At 52.5% G+C, this 25,231-nt stretch overlaps 1 protein-coding gene across 1 annotated transcript; it reads right to left on the bottom strand.

Annotated features, from left to right (window-relative positions):
* Nucleotides 1-219: 219 nt before the first annotated feature.
* Nucleotides 220-22,661, bottom strand: Tns4 (tensin 4). Its single transcript, XM_041644037.1, has 13 exons — nucleotides 22,521-22,661; nucleotides 19,024-19,546; nucleotides 13,311-13,683; nucleotides 11,479-11,903; nucleotides 9,855-9,941; nucleotides 9,421-9,546; nucleotides 8,006-8,098; nucleotides 7,223-7,300; nucleotides 5,724-5,795; nucleotides 4,845-5,013; nucleotides 4,221-4,289; nucleotides 3,972-3,998; nucleotides 220-2,570 (listed from the first exon to the last, which is right to left on the bottom strand). Exons 2-13 carry the CDS (start codon nucleotides 19,448-19,450, stop codon nucleotides 2,429-2,431), a joined length of 2,088 nt encoding a protein of 695 aa, XP_041499971.1. The 5' UTR covers nucleotides 19,451-19,546; nucleotides 22,521-22,661; the 3' UTR covers nucleotides 220-2,428.
* Between the last annotated feature and the right edge of the window lie 2,570 nt (nucleotides 22,662-25,231).

Here is a 25,231-nt window from a genome sequence, read left to right on the forward strand (position 1 = left end):
ACAACTCAGTCAGTGATTAGGAGCACTGACTGCTCTTCAAGAGGACCTGGGTTCAATTTCCAGCACTACACAGTGGCTCACAACCATCTAACTCCAGGGGAGTTTCAGCACCCTCTTCTGGCCTCGGTGGGCAATGCAGACATATGGTCACACTCTGTTCTGCTGTGTGCCCTTCTCTGCTCAGCACTCAGGAGATAGCTCTGGATGTCCAGCACCGGCTATTGTACAAAGAAACTTTATTTTCCACGAAGTACACAGGATGTATGGAGGACTCTTCCCACTAAGCCTAGAATGGGTGGAACGAGCCCGATCTAATGCTGGAAGGGCCAGTCTTAGCCTGCAATGCGAGCCTAGCATCCTCCCCACTCCACCCCTACATTCCCCATCTGATTTGCTTTTCCTGAGTTGAAGTCATAATCCCTCAGATCTGACCTTGGCCAAGGACAATGGTGCCCTGTAGGCTGACGACAGGAGGGGATAGACACTTGCTCCACACTGAGTTACAGCGGGCTTCTGTGAGCGTCTCCTTGCATGCCATGGCATAGTCTCCTAAGGAGGCCAGCAGGCTGGAAGAAGTGCAACAGTTTTTGCAGGCCGGTCTTGAATGTGGGAGGGAAAGAGCCCAACTTCTTCAACCAGCTCTAGACGCTGCCTCTTTGTATTCTTGACTCTCTGCTGCCCCCTTGTGTTTGTAAGGCTGGTGACTCCCACATAGTGTGTGTGTGTGTTGGAACTGGAGAACCCAGCAAGAATGGAGTTGGGGCAGGGAAATGCACCTCTATCTGTACTATAGCAACAGGGTCTCTCTTTCCCATCCACCAGATGTAGGTTATGAGAGCAATGCCAGGCAGCTGTGATACCTCTTTTGGGGCACGTGCTTATCAAGAAATTGAAAGCAAAGATGGGGGGCGGGGGTGATATTCATCTGTAATATATTGGGAAGGACGGATTAGACATTAAGAATGTGAGCACTGCGGAGACTTTACTGACCGTGGGGACAAGGGTCTTCTACTAAGCTAGCCCCACAGGCACAGCCAAGCTAGCCTTCAGAATCCTGGGCCAACCTCACAGAGCAGTTGACCAACTAGAGACAATAGCCCACGTTTGTAACTGCAGTGGCCAGGGACTTTCCTAGCCTGCTCTTGGGGAAAAGATCCCAAGGCCTTGGCAAATGATACCTAAAATCAGAGGAATCCAGAAAGTTCCACCAGATGGCTAGGAGTTGATCAGACTGCAACGCCCAGATCTCCAGATGTGAGAACGTTTTAAATACTGCATTAGAGAAGGCGACGCTGACAGAACCTTGATCGCAAAGCGGAAGAAGCGAGGGGGTATGAAAACTCACTCCCGTTCTGTGCTCAGACTCGACTCTGACAGCATTTGATGGGTCCCCCAAAGCATGCTGAAATGGGTTGCGTTATAGGGTACACGCACTGTGCTGACAGGTCTGCTCTGGCTGAGGCTCTTGACCCTGTCTCCTCTCCATCATAGATTTTGGACCTTGCAGGCACCTGCCCATTTTGAAACCCTCTTCCCACAGCAGCTCCTTCTTGGAGTGGTACCCCCCAGACCCGAATTGGGAGTGTGGTCTTTGCAGGTGAAGGCTGTGAGGCTCATCGGTGAGATCTGTGAAAACTTTAATCTCTCTCTCCTCTCTCCCTCTTTCTCCCTCTCTCTCTCTCTCTCTCTCTCTCTCTCTCTCTCCTTCTTTCTCTTTCCCTCAACAAGGTCTCATGTAGCATAGACTGACCTAAATTCATTATGTAGCTAAGAATGACCCCGAACCTCTGATCTTCCTGCCCCTTCAAGTGCTGGGATTTTCAGCACTCACCACGGCCCTTGTCCTTGTCAGGCAAACCCTCTAGCAACTGAGTTACATTCACAACCCCCAAACCTTTTCATCTCTTGAAAACAAAAGAATCCTGGGCCAGCAGGGAAGGGACAGGTGTGAGGGAAATCGAACCTGTCCCCAAACTGCACCCACCATCACCAGCCTCCAGCCAGGGAGCCTCCAGCCAGGGAGCCAGCACCTGCTCTTTGCTGTTTGCAGGGGTCATAGGTCTCTGGCTCAATCTGCCACGTGGGGAGAGTTCAAGCTGACGAAGCCAGAGCGTCGTTGCAGGCAATTTTTACACAGGGAGTCTTGGGTGTGGGTGGGCTTCAGCAGCATGGAGAAACACACTGAAGATTCCCAGCTGAGTCTCCAAGGGACCGTTTTTCTTGCGGATGGGTCTCTTTATATATAATTGAAGAGCCTGAGGCCCAAGAATTGGGTGAAGGTTACTGCTGAATGTCACAGCAGGCTCAAAAGCTTCAACTTGCTCTGTCCTCAGGTCTGACAGTCAGGTCTGTCGATGTGACCACAGCGGCATGGCCAGGGAAAGTCTCTTGAGATGTCAGGGAAGGTCCATAGGCAGCTTCCCTTCTCCTATACCCTGTCTGCATCCTGGATCAGAGCAGTCACCAGGCTGATGACCTGGAGAGCTGGCTGAACTGCTTCGTACTCTGCGAAGAGGTGACACACGTTCTCTTGTGTCTCCGTCTGGCTCTTGGCCACAAACCCAAAGATCCTGGTAAGAGAAGACAGTCTGTGGGGATGTGAGCTAGGGAGGAGAGGCATCAAGCTGAGGGGGGTGTTGGAAGGGGAGGACACTCAGCTTGCGCCTCACTGCTTCTCCCCAAGCCAGCCGGCTGCAGTATCTTGTGTACTGCGTCTTGTGTGCATGTGGTATGTACTTGTTTGCGGGGACATGGCATGTATCCATGCATGTGTGTGGAGGTTGGTGTTAGATGTCTTCCTCAATTGCTCTCTACTAATTTTGAGACAAGGTTTCTCACTGAATCTAGAGCTCACCCATTGGCTAGGCTGGCCAGCCAATGAGCACCAGGAATCCGCTTGTCTCTGCCTCCCCAGCACTGGAGTTATAGATATACCGGTTGGCTTTTCATATGGGTTCTGGGGCTCTGACCTAATGTCCTCATGCTTGGGTGACTGACACTTTCCTCACTGGGTCACCTCCCCGGCACTTCAGTACCTCCTATTAATGAGGCAGCTAAAGGAAGAAGGTGCCTCCCTTGTCCAACTGGGCAAGCACTTATTTCAGACTCTAGGTCTCCATTTTGAATGGGGCTTCCTGAGGACAAGACTGGGAAGCTCCATTAGGACAAGAATGTACTTGATAATCATCCCTACAGCTCTGAGATATAACCTGTGCCTCTGGTATAATATCTCGGGCTCCAGACTGGGGGATCTCATAAGAGCCATACCACACTGGCTCCTAAGACCAAGATGAAACACTATTCTTTCCTTCCTTCCTTCCTTCCTTCCTTCCTCCCTCCCCCCCTCCCTCCCTCCCCCCTCCCTCCCTCCCTCTCTCCCCTCCTTCCTTTATTTCTATTGAGATGTGGAATAATCCTCTTGTACACTGTGAAGATATGTTGTTCTCATTGATTTAATAAAGAGCTCACTGGCCAATAGCTAGGCAGGAAGAGGTTAAGTGGGAGAGTCAAGCTGGGAGAATGCTGGGAAAAAGGGTGGAGTCGCCAGCCAGAGGCAGAGGAAGCAAGATGTGTAGAGAATGAGGTAACAAGCCATGAGCCACGTGGCAGCATGTGAATTAATAAATATGGATTAATTTAAATTGTGAGAGCTAGTTAGTAACAAGCCTAAGCTATTGGCCGAGCATTTGCAGTTAATAATAAGTCTCTGTGTGGTTATTTGGGAGCTGGCTGGCAGGACAGAAACCTCCTCTGCCTACAATAGGGTCTCATTATGTATAGCCTGGAATTGACTACATAGACGAGGCTAGCTGGAACTGGCCCCGAATTCATAGTAATCCTCCTGCCTCAGACTCCTAAATTCTGGGATTACAGGTGTGTGCTGCCATACCTGGCCTGCCCTCTTTTGGTCAGGTCTGGAACCCCGGCACAGGGCCAATTCTTAGAGCCACTGAGTGGTGGGAGGGGCTTACCTGGAAGCTTTGCAGTACTTTTGCCACCTGAAAGAAAGGGACACAACAGGAGTGAGTGACGGGGCTCTGCCCGGCTCCTCAGGACTCTAATGAACAGTGGGAGTCATGTCTCCACTCTGCCATGCCCAACCTGGCCTGATCCCCGACCTCTTAGGGTTCACAGGCCACCTCTGCTATTTCAATCCAGGTACCATGGAAGGCAGCTAGGCCTGGAGCGGCCTTCTTAGCTTAACTCAGCCTTGAACTTACTTCCGTTGCTCAGGGTCCATTCCGCAGAAGCGGAGGGTGGCAAGTGGGTAGTGGCGTCGGAAAAACAACCTGGGTGGATGCAGGAAGAAAAGTCAGGCTGATGAGGGTCTATTCCTACGCCATGCCCCCCCATTTCAGCATTTCTGGGTCCCCCAAAGCTCACACATCCTGTCCTAGTAGGATTCTTACAACCCGTCATGGTTTCTCCCTCACTTTCTCCTCCTATGGAATAGATCTGCCTCATGCTCTTCTACTGGGGTTTTCTGCCACCCACCCCCATGGCATTCATTTTGTGAGGCCAGGAGTTACAGCTTGGTCTACTCTTGCCTGGTCAAATTAGGGAAGGCTTTGGCTAGGCTGAGTCTCCAAGTCCTGGGGCTCATTGCACGGTCTGAGGAGTCATTAGTGTCTGGTCTATTCACAGATTTAAACATCACGCAATGAAAACTGCCTAACTTAAACCCTGTTGTTTCCAAAGATGGAGGCCTAGGGAAGGCAGGGACCTTGTCTGGTATCACCCAGCATTTGCTAGTCCTTTCACATCCGGGGCTCTGACCTCTGTCCCCCACCTTCCCTCCGCGCTGCTGTTAGGCTTGCAGCCCAGGAGCTAGGAGAGTCCCTTACTTTCTCTGGACATCTGTCAGAGTGATGCCCTGTTCAGTGACTTTGAAATGGACCACGGTAGGTGTGGGGAGGACATCCCTCTCCAAGGTGACTGAGATGGCCTTCTGCACAGCCAGGGCTCCACTCAGGGTCTCCACGCTCACCGAGCTCAGGTACAGGGTGTGGCAGCCTATGGGATGCAGATATTGAGAGGGGTCTGGAGCCAGGGTCTTACAATCGCTGGGCTCGGGTCCAGGGACAGGAACAGGGCAGAGGGAATGCCTCTCTTCTTTAGGAATCCAGAGGGACCCTCTGAGAGCCACCAAACAGACTAGGAGTCCGAGGGTAACCAGAACTTCTTTTCCTCTACCTATGATCCACCCACCCACCCTTTGGAATAGGGAGAGAGAAAAAGAACAGGAGGGGAGCCAGTGTTTAGGGGGAGGTGGTCACAAAGTAGGAGCCGCCACTGAGTGCTAATGGATGCTTGGCCTCTGGAAGTAGGGAGCATTGAAACCCTCAAAATTCAAACCTCACCCCCCAACCCCCCAACAGAGGATCCAGACCTGGAGACCACCCCCAGGGCAGGAATCTCAAACACAGAGAGACACTATTACAGATATGTGTACAATATGTACACAAGTGTTGGCTTACCAGAACCCTCCCCTGCCTCCCTCCCCCTCCCCTGGGCCCAGTCCTCTTTCCTCCCCACTGGCCCACAGCAGCAGCCTCTCATCTCCTTGGTTTATGAGGCCGAGGAGGGGGTGTGCCGTGGGCTGTTAAGGCTGCAGAAACAAAGCAGTAATGGGAAGCATGTGTGGGCTTGTGTGCGTGTGTTCATGGGGTTGGGAAGTGGTCTCCAGGGTGCGGTGAACGCGGTACCTCCCCTATACCACTCACCAGCTGATATCTTCAGGCAAGAGGTCTGGCCATGCGTGGGGGAGTCCAGCGCTGGTTCTGCGCCTCCCAGTTCTGAACAGAGGCGCCCCAGGGGGGAGGGAAGAGCGAGTGGATCTCAGGGGAGCAGCCGGCAAGAATCCCTTTGAACACCTCCCACAGCCGCCCCCACCTCCAGGAAGTGACAGGCTGGGAAGCCAGGTGTGATTGCCTCAATTAGAGCCACGAGGACCACTTTGCCTAGCTTGCGAGCCTTTTGATCCCTTCCCACCTCTCCCCGCCAGGCTCCCAAGTCTGCTGCTCTGACCCTGTCCCCACAAGCCCCTGACCTCTTTTTTGGACCCCGCCCCCATCCTCTTCTTTGCAGAGTAGGGGTGCTGTGTCTTCATCACTTGTTTAGGGCTCTTCCTGCACCTGCTCCACCTTCCTCCTGCACAACTGAGATGACCCCCTGGGTCTGGGAGCTCCTAGGGGGCTGCAGGCTGTGGTTGAGGCTGCTGAACTGAGCTGTGGGCCTGTGGACCCTCCCCCACCCTTTCCTCTTTTCCTTTCTGCCTTTTTTTTTTTTTTTTATCAGTCTTATTACATAGCGCTGACTGGACCGGAACTCACTGTGTAGTCTCAAGTCCCTGGTCACCTTGCCTCGGCCTCCCAAGTGCTGGAGCTACAGGGAAAGACCACAGCCTCATTGCTTACCTATAGGTTATAAGGGTGGTGGAGGCGGTATGTGTGGGGGAATAATACCAGATTTGTTCACCCAGACTGTTAGATTGCTTTCTAAGCCAGTGACCTAATGCCACCTTCCTAATGCTGTGACCCTTTAATACAGTTTCTTATGTTGTGGTGACCCCAACCATAACATTATTTTCATTGCTATTTCGTTACTGTAATAAATCATAATGTAAATAACTGGCAGGCAACCCCTGTGAAAGGTTCATCTGATCCTCACCCCTGCAGGGGTCATGACCCACAGGTAAGAACCGCTGCTCTGAGGTCTGTTCTGGGTCAGGCACTGTGGTGTATGCCTGGCCTGAACAATCTCATTGAATCTGGATGCTGACACTTTGGGTATGTCTAAAAGATGGTTGTTCTTGAAGGGCAGGGGTGGCACATGCCTTTAATCCCAGCACTCGGGAGGCAGAGGCAGGCGGATCTCTGTGAGTAGAGGCCAGCCTGGTCTACAAAGTGAGTTCCAGGACAGCCAAGGCTACACAGAGAAACCCTGTCTCGAAACAAACAAACAAAAACCAAAAACAACAACAACAACAACAAAAAAACCCAAACCCTAACAAACAAACAAAAACAAGTTCTTATTTGTGTGTGTGTGTGGTGGGCACTGGGGGGCTCAGAGGAGCAGACATAAACAGGAAATGGAGAGACATGGACCTAGTCCAGATCAGGCACTTGTCATACTGACCCGAAAATAAGTCATAAACAAGGTTGAAGTGGCCACTTCGGTAGCCACTTTTAGTAAAAGCCCACAGGGCTGACCCAGCACCTACCTTTGTGTGGGATGGTGAGTTTGCAGGGCAGGGCCAGGGCCATGATGGAGTGTTGACACACAAAGGCAGAGAGGCTCCCTGCAAAGAAGCAGGAAGCCCTGAGTAAGTAAATAGGGCTTTCCCAGCCCCCTTCACAGTGCTGGAGACCATATCCTGGAGGCCTGGAGGCTGGGTGGAGGCTGGGATGGCTGGGGAGGCTGGAGAAGGTGGAGGCTGGGGAGGGTGGAAGCTGCAGAGTCTGGGGAAGCTAGGGAGGGGGGGGGAGAGTAGAGGCTGGGGAGGCTGTGAAGGGTAGGGAGGCTGGGGAGAGATGGGAGGGAGGCTGGGGAGAGATGGGAGGGAGGCTGGGGAGAGATGGGAGGGAGGCTGGGGAGAGATGGGAGGGAGGCTGGGGAGAGATGGGAGAGAGGCTGGGGAGAGATGGGAGGGAGGCTGGGGAGAGATGGGAGGGAGGCTGGGGAGAGATGGGAGGGAGGCTGGGGAGAGATGGGAGGGAGGCTGGGGAGAGATGGGAGAGAGGCTGGGGAGGCTGCGGAGACTAGGGAAGTTGGGGAGGCCTGGAGGCTGGGGAGGGTAGAGGCTGGGGAGGCTGGGGAGGTAGGGGAGGGAGTCTGGGGAGGCTAGGAAAGCTGTGGAGGCTGTGGACGCTGTGGAGGCTGCAGAGACTAGGGAAGTTGGGGAGGCCTGGAGGCTGGGGAGGGTAGAGGCTGGGGAGGCTGGGGAGGCTGCAGAGACTAGGGAGGTTGGAGAGGCCTGGAGGCTGCAGAGGCTGGGGAGGCTTACCAAAGTAGGGCTCCTCATCTGCTCCTTTCAGATGCACCCCTTTGGCTGAAGACTCCACCAGGAAGTGACGTATAAGGTCAGTGCTGTCCTCACCTGGACAAAGAAGAAAGGATTTTGTTTCAGAGCTCCATGTTAGCCAAAGCCTGGCCTGCAGGACCCCGTCCACTTCTTCCAGATCCTTCTGAGGTTCGCAGGAGCCTCTGCCTCCCTGTGAGGCTGCACCTAGGAAGCCCGTGTTCATGGGCTCCAAAGTGGCAGTGCCTTCGCTCAGCCCATCCCAGGTGCCATTGTTTCCCATCAGCTCCTCCCTGCAGGAACAAGGCTGGTTTTGACAGGCAGCAGAGTGCCCTTTGACCTCACCAACCACAGATTCCTCCTCCATTTGGGCTCGTGGGAGGCTCTTTGAAAAGCTTCCTTGAAAACCAACACCTTCCCCAGAGGTGGCTGATTGCCCGCCCCCCCCCCCCCCCCCACACTCCTCACCCCTGCTGTGGCTGTAAGCCCTATTAGGACTCTCTCTACCACTGAGCCAAACCCCCAACCCTCCCCCCCCCCCCCCCCCCGAACTACCCAAGGTTGGGTAGTCCATCCTCATTCTATGTCTTAATTCTTTGGGGGGTGTCATTCACTTCCTGAGACTCACCCTTAGGCTTAAGTGAGGGAACTGTTACCCTGGGACCTTGTGGCATGGTCATTCTTTGTTCTCACCTGAACTCCCCAATGAGGTGGTTTCTGCAGGGGAGTGAGTCCCCTACATGCCTAGTTCTTACACAGGGTCTGGCATGCAGTAGACCCCTCAGAGATGTGTGTGCTGAGTTACCAGATAAGCCCATGAGGTCATAGGATAGCAAACACGCTATCACACACATGTGATTAGCTCTCTCACGCAGGATGGGCTATTTGTTTTTTTTTTTTAACAAGACAGAGTTTCTGTGTAGCCCTGGCTGTCCTAGAACTCGCTCTGTAGACCAGGCTGTCCTCGAACTCACAGAGATCCGCCTGCCTCTGCCTCCTGAGAGCTGGGATCAAAGGCACCGCCCAGCAGGATGAGCTATTGAACACGTGGTGAGTTATCACAAGAACGTTAAGATATTGGGAGTGTGATAAGCCCACACATGCATTAGTCATATTAGGCTCCTGGAGATAAATCCAGGCTAGACAGAAGTGCTTGGAAGACAGCAGCTTGAGGAGAGGCTGGGACCTTTCTCCTCCTCCATCCTTAAAGGGTGGAACAGGGAATTTGAGGAGGCAGGGCATCTCAGGCATTTAGAGATGCTCTTCATGGTGCCTAGGTGTTGAAGGGCAGCTGGGAGAGCCAGGACTCTCTTCCTGGGAGTCATCCTGATTGTCACTGTCAAACTGGGACAGAGTCCACCATAGTGAGGACCTGAGGTGATCAAGCAAAAGGTACGTACCTGGTCGGTTTGGGGCAGAAGCTGGCGTCTCCTGTACCTTCAGGGCAAGGCCAAAGGAGCCCCGGTAGGAGGAACTGTCCCTGATGACGAAAGCACCTGGCTTCTCCTTCCTCAGCAGATCAATTGCTGGAACAGTGTTTGATTAGAGGCTGATTCACTCTACACAGACACTCTCTCTGCCCCTCCCCACAGAGTCCTCCCAGAGAAGTCACACAACTTTCTGTCCCCAGGAAGTCCTTGCTCCTGTCTACTTTCTGCAGGTTTTGCTTACTTCCTAATTCCTAATAAGGCCAGCAGGTCACCCACCCTTCCACGGGCTGCTATTTGCCACCTTCCTAACCACCGTGACCCAAGGTCCCATCTCCCTGCTGCATAGTACTCGCCAGACATAGTTACGGGGACACTTGTCCCCTAAAATACAATGCTGGCCTTACCTTGCTCTCGGGTAATGCTTGGCTTAAACCAGTATTTGGATGTGTCCATCACGAACTTCATGGTGGGCTGCATGCTCTTGACAGCACCTGGAGACAGGCAGAGAAGGGCACCCTGTCAACTGGGTAGAGGGTGGCTGAGAGACAACCGGGGAGAATGCTGGAGACCTGTCCTGCTCCTCTTCCCAGGGATCCTTTAGGGTCTCTCTAAATAGCCTAAAGAGGAAAACCCCACCAGAGCCGTGGCTCAGTGGGTAGAGTGCTTGCCTAGCGCACATGAAGCCTTGGGTTCGATCCCTAACACCCCATAAAGCCAGGTGGTGGTTCATGGCTGTCATCCCAGAAGTTGGGAAGCTGAGGCAGGAGGATTGCATTGGGGTCAAAGCCAGTTTGGCTACAGAATTAAACCCTATCACGAAGGCTGGAAATAGAGTTGGCAGGATGGCTCAGAGGGTCATACCTCTTGGCATGAGGGCCTGACAACCTGAGTTTGATCCCCTGGACTCACATAAAGGTGGAAGGAGTCGACCCACTTAAAAAAATACTTTGAGCTTCACATGTGCTTTGTGACACATGCCCCTCCCCCCAGTAGTAGATGAGTTTGCTGTTTGAAAGGCCTGCCTGAGGCGCCATTTTCTCCTGTAGCTGAGGGAGGAGAGTCTGGGACTAAGTCCTTGGGTCTCTGCTCATGGGAGGTGTGTACCCCAAGGGTGCTCCAGCTGAACTTGTGTTTACTGCTTTGGGTTCTTTGGATGCCTATAGTCACAGGCTCCGGGAAGAAGGGTGTTTGCTATTTTGTGGTTTTCAGCCATCTGTGTTGGAATGCCTTGGTTCCATTCCCCGCTTGCCCCTGTATGGTCTTGTCATCCATGAACGTCAGAGCGAGGACTGATATACTCTCTGTCTCTCCTTGGGTTAGCCAGTTAGTTACCACACATCTTGTTCAGATTGCCTCAGGGTTGCCTGGTTCTGTTTCCTCCCTTACCCCAGCTGCCCAGCCCTGGTTCCAGTCTCACAACCCTCCTGCCAGGCAGCTTCCATGGTGAACCATTGCGTTTGCACTGCTGACCCCACATCCTCTTCCCTGCTTCCGTTTCTTATTGTCTAAAGAGTAAAATGGCCCTTGTTGTCAAAAGAGTACAACCCACTTTTTAGTTTGGCCTCTGCCACTCTGCCACAATCTGCCACTATTCCCAGTGACCTGCACCTAACATCCCACAAGTTTCCTCGCTGTGCTGTACGGGCACGTTGCCCTAGCTATGAGGTCACAGCTATCCCTGCAAGGAATGCCTTTTATCCCTTCCTCTGGGTGCTGGCTAGCTTCAGCGTCACCTCCTCCAGGCTCCAAGCTGCCTAATCCACTCCTTCATCTGTCACCTATGAAGCGTCTATTCCTTTGCGAGGATCCTACTCTACGGGAGGTCTTGGGTTGGGTCACTCTTTCTAGACTGTACCCATCTGTGTATCCTCACACCCTGGCACAATGCTTGGTGCACCAACATTGCGGTAGTCATTAAAAGTGGGTAGTTGATAAAAGTGTTAACTGCCTGTTGCCCAGTCCCCTTGGTCTTTGGCTAGTCCTCTTAACTAAATCCTCCGATGCTAAAGGTGTTGGATTACAACGTACCGTCTGGAGATGCAGCCACAGGACCATCTGGCAGAGTCTGGCTGTGGCTCTCGAGAGCCCGACAGGGGTGGCTGGGAGATGCAGCCCGAGGTTGGACAGAGCCCTGGGGTCCTGGTGTCTGCCGGGCTGGGGGAGACTGTGGTTCTGGGCACCCATTGATTAGCACAATGGGTACGTCCACCATGGAGTTGGTGATAGAAGGGGGGCAACTGCTGGCCTGCTCCTTGGCGACTGGAGGACAGTAGGCTGCTTGGGGCTGGCCCATGTTCGGTATTGGGTTGCTGGGAGCCTGGGCATCACCAGGTCTCACACATGGGGACCCTCGGTCCAGGCTGTGGAGGCTGGAAGAGGAGCTGGCTGGACTCGCCAAGGATCGCGAAGACGACTGATAACTGGAGAGGCTTGAGTGTGGGAGGGACTGGCTGCTGCAGAAGAAAGCAGATGGAATATTAGGGTGTCAGGTGGTGACTGGGGACCAGCGCTGTGTTCTGGAATCTAGCCATCTGGGGGCCCTATCTGGGGTCAAATAGAGCACTGCATTTACTCTCACCCCAAACCCAGAGCAAAGAGTACCCCATCTGAATTTCAAGGGTGCAGCAGGGTACAGAACCTTCCTAGAACCGGGGGACTTTTTGTCACTTAAGCTGACCGGTGGGTTTAACCTCCAGCAGTTATGTTGGCCTGGGTTTCCCCTGCTTTCCCAGTCAGGCTGATCTGACAGAACCATCACACACAGGAGGAAGGATCTCCATGCCCCAGCACTCTCAAAAGGCCTGCAGAGAGGCCGCTGTACCTGGGCCGGACATGCCTGTGGCTGGCGCAGGGCAAGGCTCTAGCTGGAGGAAACTAGCACTGCTTGGCCAGCAAGCATGGTGATGGATCCCTGGTTCCTATGCCTGGGACCACCATGGCCAATGCCTTTGGAGTTGGTGTGTGGGACTGAGGTCTTGTGGTTTGGTTATCCTGGAGCAGGATGGGCTGTTGTGCGATTCGACTGGGAGGCCTAAGATCAGTGACCTGGGATCCCTGCCCAGGGGGTTGAAGCCTCCTACCTGGTTTTGCCAGTGGCACAGGGAGTGGGGGGAGGGGCTTTCATTCCTACTTGTTTCATCTCAGGCCCCTAAGTCTGTTTATACTCCTGAGATTTTTTTATTATTTTTTCAATAATTACTTATTTTACGTGTGCGAGGGTCTCGCCTGTGTGTGCACCTGTGTGCTGTGTGCGAACAAGTGATTGTGGGGGGTCAGAGGAGGGCACTGGATCTCCCAGGACCGGAGCAACAGATGATTGTGAGCTGTGGTGTGGGGGCTGGGAAACTGAGCCTGGGTCCTAAGCCTGAGCAGGCAGTGCTCTTAACCATTGAGCTCCCTCTCCAGGTCCCACCCCAGAATTTTAATGACCCTTCCTTCAGATGGGTCATGTGGGGGATGGGAAGAAGACAGGTCTCATCAATGTAGTACTCTATTCTCAAAAGGTCAGTGGAAGCCATGAGTTCAGGACACTGAATTATTATCTAAATGCTTTGAGGGGAATTTGAGATAGAAATGGCTATGATGGTAGAAAAGACATGTATTCTTTTTTTTTCTTTTCCTAGACAGGGTTTCTCTGTGTAGCCCTGGCTGTCTTGGAACTAGCTCTGTAAATCTGGCTGGCCTTGAACTTACAGAGATCCATGTACCCCTGCCTTCTAAGTGTTGGGATTAAAGGAGTGTACCACCACTGCCCAGACAACGTATATTCTTCTATTCTTGATGCCTGTACATTTTGCTCACAGAACAGAGTGCCCTTATGTTGTGTGTGTGTCTGTGTCCATGCAACGTCATGAACTTACCTTCCAAATACATAGCTGACATCTGAAGTGGAGCTGGCTGACAACACAGAGACCTTGCTGCCCCGCTGTGGGGCCCGTGGCCCTTTCTCCCAACCTGGAGGAGTGGCCAGCGGGGAGCCTGAGGCCCTGCTCTCCTGGCCAGAGCTGGAACTGCTAAGGGAAGATGGGGTGTGGGGAGAGGGACCCCTGCCCTGGTTCCCAGAGAAGATGAGGCTCTCGCTGCTGCTTCGAGTCTCTCGGGGAATGTCTCTGGAGAAAAGGAGGCTGCCATTGCGTGGGGAGCCAAAGGGTGGAGTGACACAAGGGCTGGAGCAGCGTTGGGGACCGTCGAAGCATCTTGATCTGGTAGAGGTCACTTCGATGTACTTTATATCTTTGTTGGGAGGGGGGAGAAAGAAAGCATTGGTGAGAGCCAGGAGTCAGAGAGAATCGATGGGTGGAGCACTATTTGGCAAAGGTGGTGGAAACTGGGGGTGCACAAGCTGTCCCCCCACAGAGTGTCATGAATCCTATCCATGGTTTCCCAGGCTGGAAATTAGGGTAGGGCCCTGGAGAGCACTCAGTTTACTAAAAACAGCTCATCCCTCCCCTGTTCAGAGCTTTGGAGGCCAGCCTGCCCTTCCCATGAGCCCATGGTGCCTGAACCCGGGGTCCTGGGTGGAAGTGGGCATTCTATCAGATGCACAGGGCTGGTGGGCTGACTTGGGCTTGCTGGTTCAGGGGATACAGAGACAGCCTGGCTTTGTAGCCACACAAACTTGGGCGGGAATCTTGACGTCACCTCTTTCTAGCCAGGCGGCACTGAGTAACTTTCCAGACCTCTCTTGGCCTCAGTTTCCTTATCTGCAAAGCGGAGATCTAGACCCAGCCCTCTAGGGTGGTGCCGAGGAGCAAACAGATGAATGGAACCTGATTCGCTGCAGAACTCCTCATGGAAAGAGCTTTCCCTACCAACTGCTCTTGGGAACCCCTCAGTGGGAGCCCCTCACTAGCTGAAATGGGGATCTTTGGCTTAAGAGAATTGAGTGACAGGGGAGACACGGGGAACTGCACTGTAGGCTCTCAGAGGGCTGTGAGGGTGACATAGATTTTTTTTCAGGAGGCCAGCAAGTTTCTTTCCTTCACTTAAAAAAAATTGTTGGATGGTGTTGATGATGCACCCTTTTAATCCCAGCACTTGGGAGGCAGAGGCAGATGGATCCCTCTGAGTTCAAGGCCAGCCTGCTCTACAAATCCGAGTTCCAGGATAGCCAAGGCTGTTACACAGAGAAACCCTGTCTTGAAAACCAAACCGAACCAAAACCTTTTGAGATACAATCTAGCCCCAAACTCTTTCCGTACCCCAGGATAGCCTTGAACTGATTCTGATAATCTTGTCTCTACTTTCTCAGTGAGCACAGGTAGAAGCCACGGCATCTATTTTTATGTGTCACCTGGAGTACTGGGGATAGAACCCAGGGCTTCATGAATGCTAGGCAAGGCCTTTTAGTGAGCTGCACCTCTGCCTCAGCTTCTATTTTTGTATTTATTTATTAATTGATTGATTTTTTTTGAGACAGGGCTTCTCTGTGTAACAGTTCTGGCTGTCCTAGAACTCACTAGGTGCACCACCACCACCTGGTTAGCTTCTATCTTTATAAAGACTTTATACCGTTTATGCCCATAACCACCGCTAACCCTCAGCATGACCCTTGGGTAGGCCAGACATTGGTTTTACAGAGGAGGTAACGGGTTGGAGATTAAGTGGAAGTAGGAGTTGAGATTTCTTGCATCATTTTTGCCAAAGACAGGCAATTGCTAGCATGCAACATAGCATATCCTGTCCTGTTACGGCAGCTCTATTAAAATGCTATTGATCCCTGTGTAACCAATAAGAACTCAAGGTTCAGCTAGGCTGAGTTGTCCAATGCCACAGAACTAAAGGAGTGGAAAGCCCCAATTTCTTCCCCTGAGCTGTGTTTGTGGCCTCTTCTAGGACAAGAGGAACTCTTTGGGATCCCATTCTAAGGCCTTCCTGGCGTTTGTCTGCTCTGGTGTGTGTCTCCTGACCTGGTGAGGGTCCTAGCCCACAACTTCATGGGTCATAAAAATATCTAAGACCTTGCCTGGGAGCTGAGCAGGGTGGGAGGGGCCTGTGCTGTGACTCACCCCCCACTCCTTGTCCTGAGGTGGATATGGTTGGGGAGGTGGAAGCTCCCACCCCATCCCTGGGGTGCAGCCGCTGTTTACGGGTCTGTGGGGCAAGTCCCGGCAGTGTAGGGTGGATGCAGGCGCCAGCCGCAGGCCTGGCCGGTGAAGGGAGGGCATGTGGGTGGGGGGAGGAGAGACAGTTATTAAACAGCCTGCCCTTGGGACTGGCAAACAGCCTTGCCTGGCAGAAACTGCTGGAAAATGAAATGTGGGGACCTGATCCAAGGATGGGGTGGGAGGTCGTAGAGAGGATAAGGGAGATGGTGTTTGGGTCTAGGAGCCAGGATCCCTCTGGGGTGGTGACTCTGAAGGATGAGTATAAAGAGAGGGGAACAGGAGGCAAGGAAGGGGAGCACTTACAGAGTTTCAGAGAGGTGCGGGGGGGGGGGGGGGCGGGCGGGGTGCGTTTCAGAGGAGAAGCCTGTCGGCTTCCTCTAAACAAACTCCAGTTTAAGGAGACAGACAGAAACAAGGGATTTAAGGATTCGAAACAGCCTGATCTGCCACTTGGTAGGACCATGGCTTCCTTCCTCATCCTCAGCTAACACATCGATAAAAAAGACCCCTGTGATTTCCTTCAGGGCAGCTGCAGGGCCTCTGCATCCTAGAAGCTTATGTCCAGGAACAATCTATTCAGCTGTGTCTAGTAAAGTCCCCAGCTTTACCAGGCAGGGAGGCAAGCCTCTGCTGCTTCCTGATGACAGGGTGCCTCGGAGGATGGATGGATGGGATGGCACCAGGGTGTGTGGGGGAGTTGGGGGGATAGAATCCACTCTGAGGATGTGAAGATATAAGGGATCTCACCCAGAATTCTCAGCAGTGTCCTGGACCGTGAAATCCTTCTCGCCAGCAACAGTGGCCCACAGGAGGGTTTGGGGAGGTTGAGATGGGCATAGCGGGCCTGCGGTGTGGCATCTGCCACTCTTGGTAAGGGAAGACCAGCCCCTTGAGGGGGTGCTGACCTCGCCCTGATGTTTTAGGAGGAAGGATTTCTGAGGTATGTGAGTAGGGGTTGGAGATGAGGGTGCCTGTGGTCCAGAACTCTAGAAAGAGGCTGGGGTAGGAGGCTGCCTGGTTGCTGGTTAGCCTGGACTAAAGAGCAAGACTTTTTTTTTTTTTAAAAAAAAAAAAAGGAGGAGGAGGCGGCAGTGGCATGGCAGAGGGCAATAAGGACCTTCTGGCCACTGCCAATCTTTCTGTACTCTTTGTTCCCCAGAGTTGGATGGACCCATGCTTTGGGTGGCGGGCTGTCCTTGGACAATCTGAGGATAGGGACCACTGCCTTGACAGTCATCTGCTCTTCACCAAGCCTTCAGCGGAGGAAGGGATGGTTGTTGTCTACCCTGCACTCCACCCTATACATGTGGACTCCTAATACTGATCTTGCCCCAACTGGTCTTGGCCGTGTGGAATCCCTGCCTTGGGGCATGAACATTAAAACCCTGGGCTGGCTCCTGCCAACGGTAATTAGGTCTAAAGCACTTCCCCGCAGTGCTGTGCCCATGACTGGCCTTCAGCAGCAGAAGGCTGCAGGAGAAGACAGCTCCTGTAATAGGCTTGGCAGGAAGAGGGGAAGCAGTGGGGGCCAGGATCCCCTGATGGGTGCCAGAGGACTTGGGTGTTGTGCCGACTTCTATCTCAGAATCTAAACTGCCCTGGGGCTGGCTGTACAGGCAATCCCCCACTCTACCATGGCTCACTAAGACTTGTGACAAACAGGCAACAAATCCTTTCTCTTAATCCCTGTACTCTTGGAGGTAGGAACTCTTTATTTTGTCCATTTTATAGATGAGGAATCAAAGACATAGAGGTGACGTCAATAGCTTGCATCAGGTCAGCCTGAACCCAGGGGTCAGGCTAAACAGGTTCCTTATTCAAGCCCATGTTAACTTAGTTTTTCATCTGTACAATGGAGTCAAATCCTCCTCTCAGTGGGGTAGGATAGAAGAATTCCATACAAGTCAATCACGGCGGTACACACCTGTAATCCTAGTGCTTGGGAAGAGGAGGCAGGAGGATATGAGAAATTTAAGGTTATCCTGGGCTACCTAGCATGTTGAGGTCAGCCTGGGCTACGAGATCCTGTAGAAGGCACTTAGCAGAGAGACAGGGTCTAGCAGGCAGCAAATGCTCAGGAAGTGGATGCTAGCCTGGCTTCTGTGTAGACCCCCGATTCCTGCTATCTGACCCCCGGTGACCTGACCTTTCCATCTGCTTGATGGATGCCTCTGCTGCTCCCTCACTCCCAGAATACCCTCGAGATGTTTCAAGTGTGGGGAACCAAATCAGCACCCAGGGCTTCCCAGATTCCCTTGGCTGTGTGGCTGGTGTCAGCTTGTACCAGCTTGTTACGAGCTGGAGACTGCAGGCTTCTGATGATGTCTAGCTGGTTGCCGAACTTGGTCATTATTAACAGCTGCATTCTGCAAACTGATACTGAAATAGCTTACATTCAAAACGAAAGCTGACCAGTTGCAGTGTTCAGGAGGGGAGGTAGAGTGGTAAGAACTAGGCTGGGCTACACAGACTCTTGTCTCCAGAAGATTTAAAAGAATAAAAAAATGAAAATATATGTGTGTAATATGGAAGGTCAGACACACCCAAAACCCACACATCTTACTATAATGCAGGCTCTGAGATTTTATGGTTATTGTATTGGTACAGTGAGATTTTATTTCTTTTGTGCTGAGGGCAGTTTAGGTTATCACTGACTTACAGTCCCAGCTTTAAAAAAAAAACCCCTCCTACTTTAAAAACTCCCTCCCCGCCAATTTGGAGACAAGGCCTTGCTATGTAGTGCAGGCTAGCCTAGAACTCACGATCTCCCTCCTCCGTGCTGAGTGAGCGTCCAGGTGTGCGCCACTATGGCCTCTGATGTGTAGTGCTGTTCTACAGAGCAGGACTACTTCACTTTCAGTCGTATGCTGGGTGACGTCCTGTCAGTAGCTCAGAATTGGGAGAATTTACACCGTGGAAATGGGCAGAAGCTTCAGACTGGGACTTGTGTTTCCCAAACAGGGAATCAGCATCCTACTTCTTGTGTTCTGCCTCTCTCTCATCCTATCCATCTTGGGCCTTTCTCAAGAGATGTTCCCCTAAGCAGGGATCGGGGGACATCTAGAAATCCTACAATAATTTTAGGGGACCAAACTTAGGCTCTAAAGAGAAACATCAAGAGCTTAAGTAAGGTCCAGGGACCCTGCATTTAGGAAGCTCCTACTATGTGCACCTCATTGTGGAAGCTGCTTACCTGGACTATCACATCTGAGTTCTCATAAAAACCACCTGAAACTGGAGTCTACCAGTTTCCAAACTCAGGGACCAGGCAGAGTTGGTTGGTGAGGGAAATCTGTACTTATACCTTTTGTGCAGTGGAGAAATCTGAAAAGTCAGAAGTTTGTGTAGGGCTCATTGTACTCCCCACAGGACAAGAACCCCTGCCCCTCAAATTTCGTAGAAGAGCCCCTATTCGTTCGAGTTCTGTCTCCCAGTTCCCTTCTTGCTTGTGCTCCCAAATCCTTACCTAAGGCTTCTGGTTCCTCCTTCTTGCTCCTTGAAGTGATGCTGCTGGCCTGCTCAGCCTGGGGACCAGCAGTCCCAGAGGGAAGCAACTGGAAGGTGGGGTCTAGTTCCAGGATCATCTGGTTGAGGGTCTCCAGTGAGAAGTCAATGCAGGAGTCGAGGTCCTGTGAGGTCCCTGAGGCCTGCTCCTTAGGGTGCTGCAGGGGGCAGTGAGCTTTGGCTTCTGCTTGCTGAGCAGGCTGGAACCTGCTGGAGGTGCCTTTGCAGAGTGTGGGGGCCATCAGAGGCTGGGTTCCCCAGCTCTCTGTGGTGTAGTAGGGACACAGTGCTGGGAGGCTGGGGTTGGAGCTTGGGTGCAGGGCCATCCTGGATTCTTCGTGGGGAGTCAAGCTGACCACATGACCTCCAGCCATCAGGGAGCTGGACATGATGCGTCCGTGAGTCCAGTGGTTTACCTCTGGCTTCTTCTGTTCAGCCTCACTTCTACCCCAGAGTTATATCCTGCTCCCAAGAGTTCCAAGGACCTGAAAGAGGAGGGTGGGATCTGAGTGCCATCTGTAGGTGAAGCCTTTGCCTGGGTCCTTAGTGAAGAACAAAGCATCTCATTCAGTTAAAGGCCCAGTTGGTTTCTTGGCTCTGACACTCACTGTGTAAGTTTGGACAAAGGAAGTAATTTTTCCCCCATCTTAGTTCCTTCATTTGACAAATGAGCTAGAATTAATCATATGCTTAGGACAATGTCTGGTAGATCTAAGCCTATGCAAGTGACGGTTAAGTGACTGAAAGGGATGATTGCCAATCACTTACTTACCATGTCGTGCGTGTATTTCTAAACAGATGTGAGCTGATGTGTATGAGGAAGCACTAAGTTCAGAGGCTCCAAGAGTCGTACAAAAAGCCCTTTCAAGTTGCTGTAACAACCGGATGAGGTAGGTACCACTATTGTCCCATTTTGCAATGAAAAGAGCAGAGATATAGGGGGAGGGGACACGAAGGAGATCCCGTGGCCCCGCTGAGAAGGCCAGGGAGGACTTCTGTGGAGAAGGAAGGAGACGTATGAAGCAGAAAAGAGGAAGCTAGCTAAGCATGGTGGGTAAGAAAGAGGAGGCAAGGTAGTGTTCAAAGCGGCGTGTGGCATGTGCAAAGGCCCAGCGGCCAGATGGGAAGTCAAAGGTATCCAGGAAACAGAGGTGCTTTTGCTGGACGGGCAGGGTGGGGCAGGTGGGCTAGCTAGACTCTGCTGAAACTCAAGAGGTAGGAGAGAGACACTGGGGAGTGATAGGATCAGATGACAGTCACCCCCCCCCCCCCGGGGCTCATGCAGAAAAAGAAATGCCCTAACTTGCTATCTCCTTCCTGTGAAAAGTTCTTCCTGTTGTCTAACCTTGATGCTACATACTTGTTTCTCACAGATGGTGTGTAGGGGAGGAGGTAAAAGGTCCTAGGACAGACCAGTGAGAAAACTGGGTGGGACAAGAACGTGCTGACCTTAGTCCTTCTGGCAGCCTGACTGAGCCTTGCTGCTTCCCTCCCGGTGTCAGAGCGTGAAGCCACAAGGTGATGCATGGGAAACCATTGGACAGTTCCGGAGATGAGTTAGAAATTGGGGCTTACGGAGTATGACACCCTCGTAAGGGGCTCCCAGCTACAGAGCACCCCCATCAGGTGCCAGGTACTGGCCAACATGCCGTGTACAGCTGCACTTGGCATTCCAGCCAGAGCCTCTGCCCTCCATCCATTCTGCCCCTGAAGATACCCAGACTCACAAAAGTCCATAAAGTTTTAGGGATCGGGTGTGGTGTACACACCTGTGATCCAAGCGAGAGAGAGGTAGAAGCAGGAGGACGAGGAGCTCCACAGCTAGCTGGAGACACATAAGACCCTGTCTCAATCCCCCACCCACCCATCCACCCACCCAATCAACCAACCGAATAAGCAACAAAATCCTGAAAGGAACCAATAGAGGGTTCAGATCTGGGATTCAAATCTAGGCTTTGGACCTTGGTAATCTTAACTCCTTCAGCCACATGGAGTTCAAAGGCAGAGGGGACACAGAGAGGGGCCCTGATATGCTGAATGACAAAAAGCCTGGCCTCTCTGCATCCTGCCTGGCCTCGCTCCTCACCCCAGGCTCCTATGGCTTTTGTTATCTGACTTCTTGGCTGGGTCCAGGGGTGGGGATGCCATGTGGGGAAGCATATCTATAAATGGCAGTGGAAGGGAGCTGGCCTGAGCTCCTTCCTTGGGGGCAGCTGAGGACACAGAGCCCAAGCAAGACACAGCCTTTCCCACATAGTCTCCAAGAGTCCAGGGAGCAGGCGCAGCTTACAGGGTTCACTGCCAGGCCTACAGAGGAAGCTGGGGACACTGAGCAGAATGCACTGGAACCTGAGTATCCCCCACGACCAGGACTCGAGATTCCCCACATGCTCATCCCGAGGCTGTCCCTGTGCCTCTCCAGACAGATCGCAGTGGTTTTCCCATCTTATGGTGACCCGATAATAAGACCCTTGACACTCCTTCTATTTCCCAACAGTTGTGAGGGGGGAGTACTGGCAAGGCTGAGGGACTTGCCCAGGCTACAAGTGTGTGTACATGGTGGGTATTCTTGCCTCTGACAGTCCTCCACGATCACCCTGTGCTCTTCCCACAGGCGTAAGATCTCCCCTACCACGGCCCCTTTTGGGATTCTGGAACCAACTGGTACTGAGAATCCAAGGAGACACCGAGGACAGGAAGCCCTTCAGCAGGTTCTCATTTATCCTTCCCAAGTTACCCCTGGTCCCAGACACAGGCTCCTCTGCTCCTCTGGGATGTTGCTACACAGCCCAGGTCCTCCCAGTGCACCTCTCTAGCTGGTTCCTTTCAGCTCTTAGGAAGGAGTGCCTGGGCGCGCGCGCGCGCGCGCGCACACACACACACACACACACACACACACACACACACACACACACACGCCTGTGTCTTAGGAAGGATTCCAGTTAGCTCTGCCCTATTTACAGCTCCCTCCTACCTTCTCCTCTTCAGATTCTAACTCTGTTTCTTTCTCTTCTCCTCCCCAAAACTCTGGGGCAAGGACCTCCTGGGGCACTGGGAAAGTCCTATGATCTTCCTTTGCTGAGCTCTTTCTTCCTTATCATGGCCCTCATATAAGCACAGGTAGGGAAAGAAGAGGATGAAATCCCAGTCTCCCCAAAGCACAACCCCAGGATTCCTATCATTTGAACCTACCTCCTCATTGTCCTTTGCCTCCCCAAGATCCAGGAAGCCTCACCTGGGGCAGCAGGCAGGGCCTGCGGAACAGCGGGCAGTCTCCTAATCCCGCCAGTCTCAGAGCTCTGCCTGGGAGTCAGGACGCCTGGGTCTGTCCAGGCGCTAATCAGGTGTCCAAGACCCCAGGCCAAGACCGAGACCCCTGCACCTCGGCTGAGGCCTTAGATCTATTTAGGCTCTGGACTGAGCTCCCCCACCCCCACCCCAATGAGTAAAGGCACCTACCTGTTCACGGCCCCCGCTGCACTCACTTACACGGCTCCCAGCATCAAACTGTGCTGAACTCAGGTAAGTCAGGACAGCAGGCGCCAGCAAACCTCAGGACCCGCCTTTAAGAACAGCCCGCCCTCCGTCCGTCCGTCTCCCTCCTCCCCTGAGGCCCTACACGTGGCCTTGACAGCGGCCGGCCCCGCCCCAGAGGTGTTCTAACAGTCCAGGTGGGGCAGCCGCAGGCTGGGAGGGGTCTGTGTGTGTTACGGAGGTGGGCGGGGGTAGGGTGGGGAGGAGTTGAATGGCGGGCTGGCCTGGCAGGCGCCGGTTAGGGTGTGTGTAGGGGGCCCCCAAGCTCCCAGCTTGGCCCTTCCCGTGTACCACGTGGTCAGGAGGATGCACAGACCAAGGTATGCTGCGGGCTTCCTTTCACCTTGCGGTGGCAGGAGGAAACAATGGGTTGACGGAAACAGTGAGAAAGGGAGCTTCTACTAGAGACCCTTCCCCAGACCTATCCCGTGGATCTGGATGCCCTTGTTGGGCCCACGTGTTGTCTTTTCTAACCTTCTGTCCTGTTACAAGGCCACCTCTCTAGCCTGGGAATGAGGCTTTTGTCGCCAGTGAGGAAGCTGAAAGGCCCTGGAGGGCTTTATCAAGAGTGCTCGCTGCCCTGCTCTGTGATTCACTCTCCCAAGAAGCTCTGCTAGGTGGAGGGCGGAAGTCACCCCTTCCTTCTCCAGGACAAAAACTCCCTCCCTGCCAGGGGTCCTTAGGACTTTGTGAGCAAGTGTCCAGCCAGGATGAGTGGTAGGGCCCCATTGGGCAGGTTTTCAGCTTGAAGACACCAGCAGGCTGATCTGGAGAGTGGGCTGCCCAGCGTCTCTATTAGCTTCTGCAGCCTGCTTTCTGGATTGCTTTCTGATGCCCTGTGGTTTTGCAGAACCATGTTGAGCCAGTGTGCCCGCCACAAAAAGGTCCAAAGTGGTCCAAGGCTTCTCTTCTTGGGAGCAGCATGGAAAGGAATCCTCAAGGATCCCTGTGGTCCCCCAGATGCCGGCCTTGGTGAATACAGGTGTAGCTTTGTATGAAGAATCTGGCTAGCTGCAAGCCAAGGCAGCCTTAGTCTGTAGGCTTTGGCTTAGTTGGCAGGTGGGAGGACCAACTGCTGAGCCTTTTGGGTGGAAGGGTTGGGCTACACGGAGGAGAAATGGCCCTGGACTGTAGCTCAGTTGAGACATTGCTTGCCTAGCAGCATGTAGGAAGCCCTTGGTTTGATTTTTTTTTCCTCTCTGCAATTTCTCTCTGCTTCACATGCAGCCGCTTCCTTCAGCTTAGCTGGCTCAGAACCCTGATTTCAGTTTTGGCGGCCCTGCAGACCTTGCCCAGTCCCTCTGCCCACCCCCGGCGTTGGACACAAGTAGCATTCTGAAGGGGATGACATGTCTTTGTATATGTGTCAGTAGGACTGTCTTCCTCACGCTGCTACCCTGGTGGTCTTCCATCAGCACACCTGGGGTGAATCTCTTGTTATGCTGGGGTGATTCTCTTTGGATTTGATGATATTTTGGTGAAGGATTTGGCACTCATGAGGGCTCTTGTTCTGCCACTGTTTTCTGCTTATGATATCTTTGGTTTTAACATTAGGGTAATGCCTGATTAATAAATGGAGTCAAGAAGGACCCCTCTTGTGCTGTCCTCTGAAAGTGAGGTGGAGTACTGGCATGGTTTCCACTCTCCCTCCTCGTTCTTTCTTTAACTGAGTCTCACTACACAGACCAGGTTGACTTGAAACCCACAACCTCCTGCCTCAGCCTCCAGAGAGCTGGGATTATAGGCACGAATCGACATAGCCTGCTTCGTAGCATCTCTTTCTTCAGCCTCAACTACATTATTTTTCTGGCTTCGGCTCTGCATTAATCTTTCTAAGAGAAGGGATCCCCTCAGAAGAATGTTTAAAGATACATTTAAAAAACAAAACAAAAACTTTCCTTTTTTTTTTCATGTTTCCTTCACTTTCCTCAGGAAAGAAGAGGGAAAACTGATTAAGTAAAAAAGCAAAAAGTGCGCCGGGCGGTGGTGGCGCACGCCTTTAATCCCAGCACTCGGGAGGCAGAGGCAGGTGGATCTCTGTGAGTTCGAGGCCAGCCTGGTCTACAGAGCTAGTTCCAGGACAGGAACCAAAAGCTACGGAGAAACCCTGTCTTGAAAAATCCAAAAAAAAAAAAAAAAAAAAGCAAAAAGTGCTATTTCTGATAGTTTTTTTCTTCGTTGTAGGAGCTCCATTTCGTGTGCATTTATATATTTGTCTCTGCCTGGGTGTGTCCGAGTGAGTGACTGTCAACTTGACACAGCCTCGAATCACGTGGAGAAAACAAGTCTCAACTGAGTAATAATTGACTTTATCAGGTTGGTTCATGAACAAGTCTATGAGATATTGTCTTAATTGATGTAGGAAGGCCCAGTCCACTATAGGTGGTGCCCCTTCTTGGGCAGGTGGTCCTGAGCTACTGGAGAAGAAAATGAGCTAAGCGTATCCTGTGAGGAAGCCAGCGAGCCGGCCAGCAAGCACATTCCTTCGTGTTTTCTACTTAGGTTCCTACCCTGCCTTCCCTTCTGACAGACGTGTAAGAAGAAACAAACCCTTTCCTCCCCTGAGTGGCTTTCGGTCAGAGTGCTTTTATTACAGTAACAGAAAGCAAACATGCGTGTGTGTGTGTGTGTGTGTG

The sequence above is a fragment of the Microtus oregoni genome, unplaced genomic scaffold (assembly GCF_018167655.1).
Source record: "Microtus oregoni isolate MIOR12 unplaced genomic scaffold, Mior012 000091F_ref0000469, whole genome shotgun sequence".
Lineage (NCBI taxonomy): Eukaryota > Metazoa > Chordata > Mammalia > Rodentia > Cricetidae > Microtus > Microtus oregoni.

What these genes read in the sequence shown, in the direction of transcription:
- Tns4 (XM_041644037.1), bottom strand. Translation starts at nt 19,450, where the DNA reads ATGTCCAGCTCCCTGATGGCTGGAGGTCATGTGGTCAGCTTGACTCCC. An exon ending in AAGCATTACCCGAGAGCAAG is followed by an intron (nt 9,547 to 9,854) that starts GTAAGGCCAGCA and finishes ACACTGTTCCAG; the next exon opens with CAATTGATCTGCTGAGGAAG. An exon ending in ATGGACCCTGAGCAACGGAA is followed by an intron (nt 3,999 to 4,220) that starts GTAAGTTCAAGG and finishes CCTTTCTTTCAG; the next exon opens with GTGGCAAAAGTACTGCAAAG.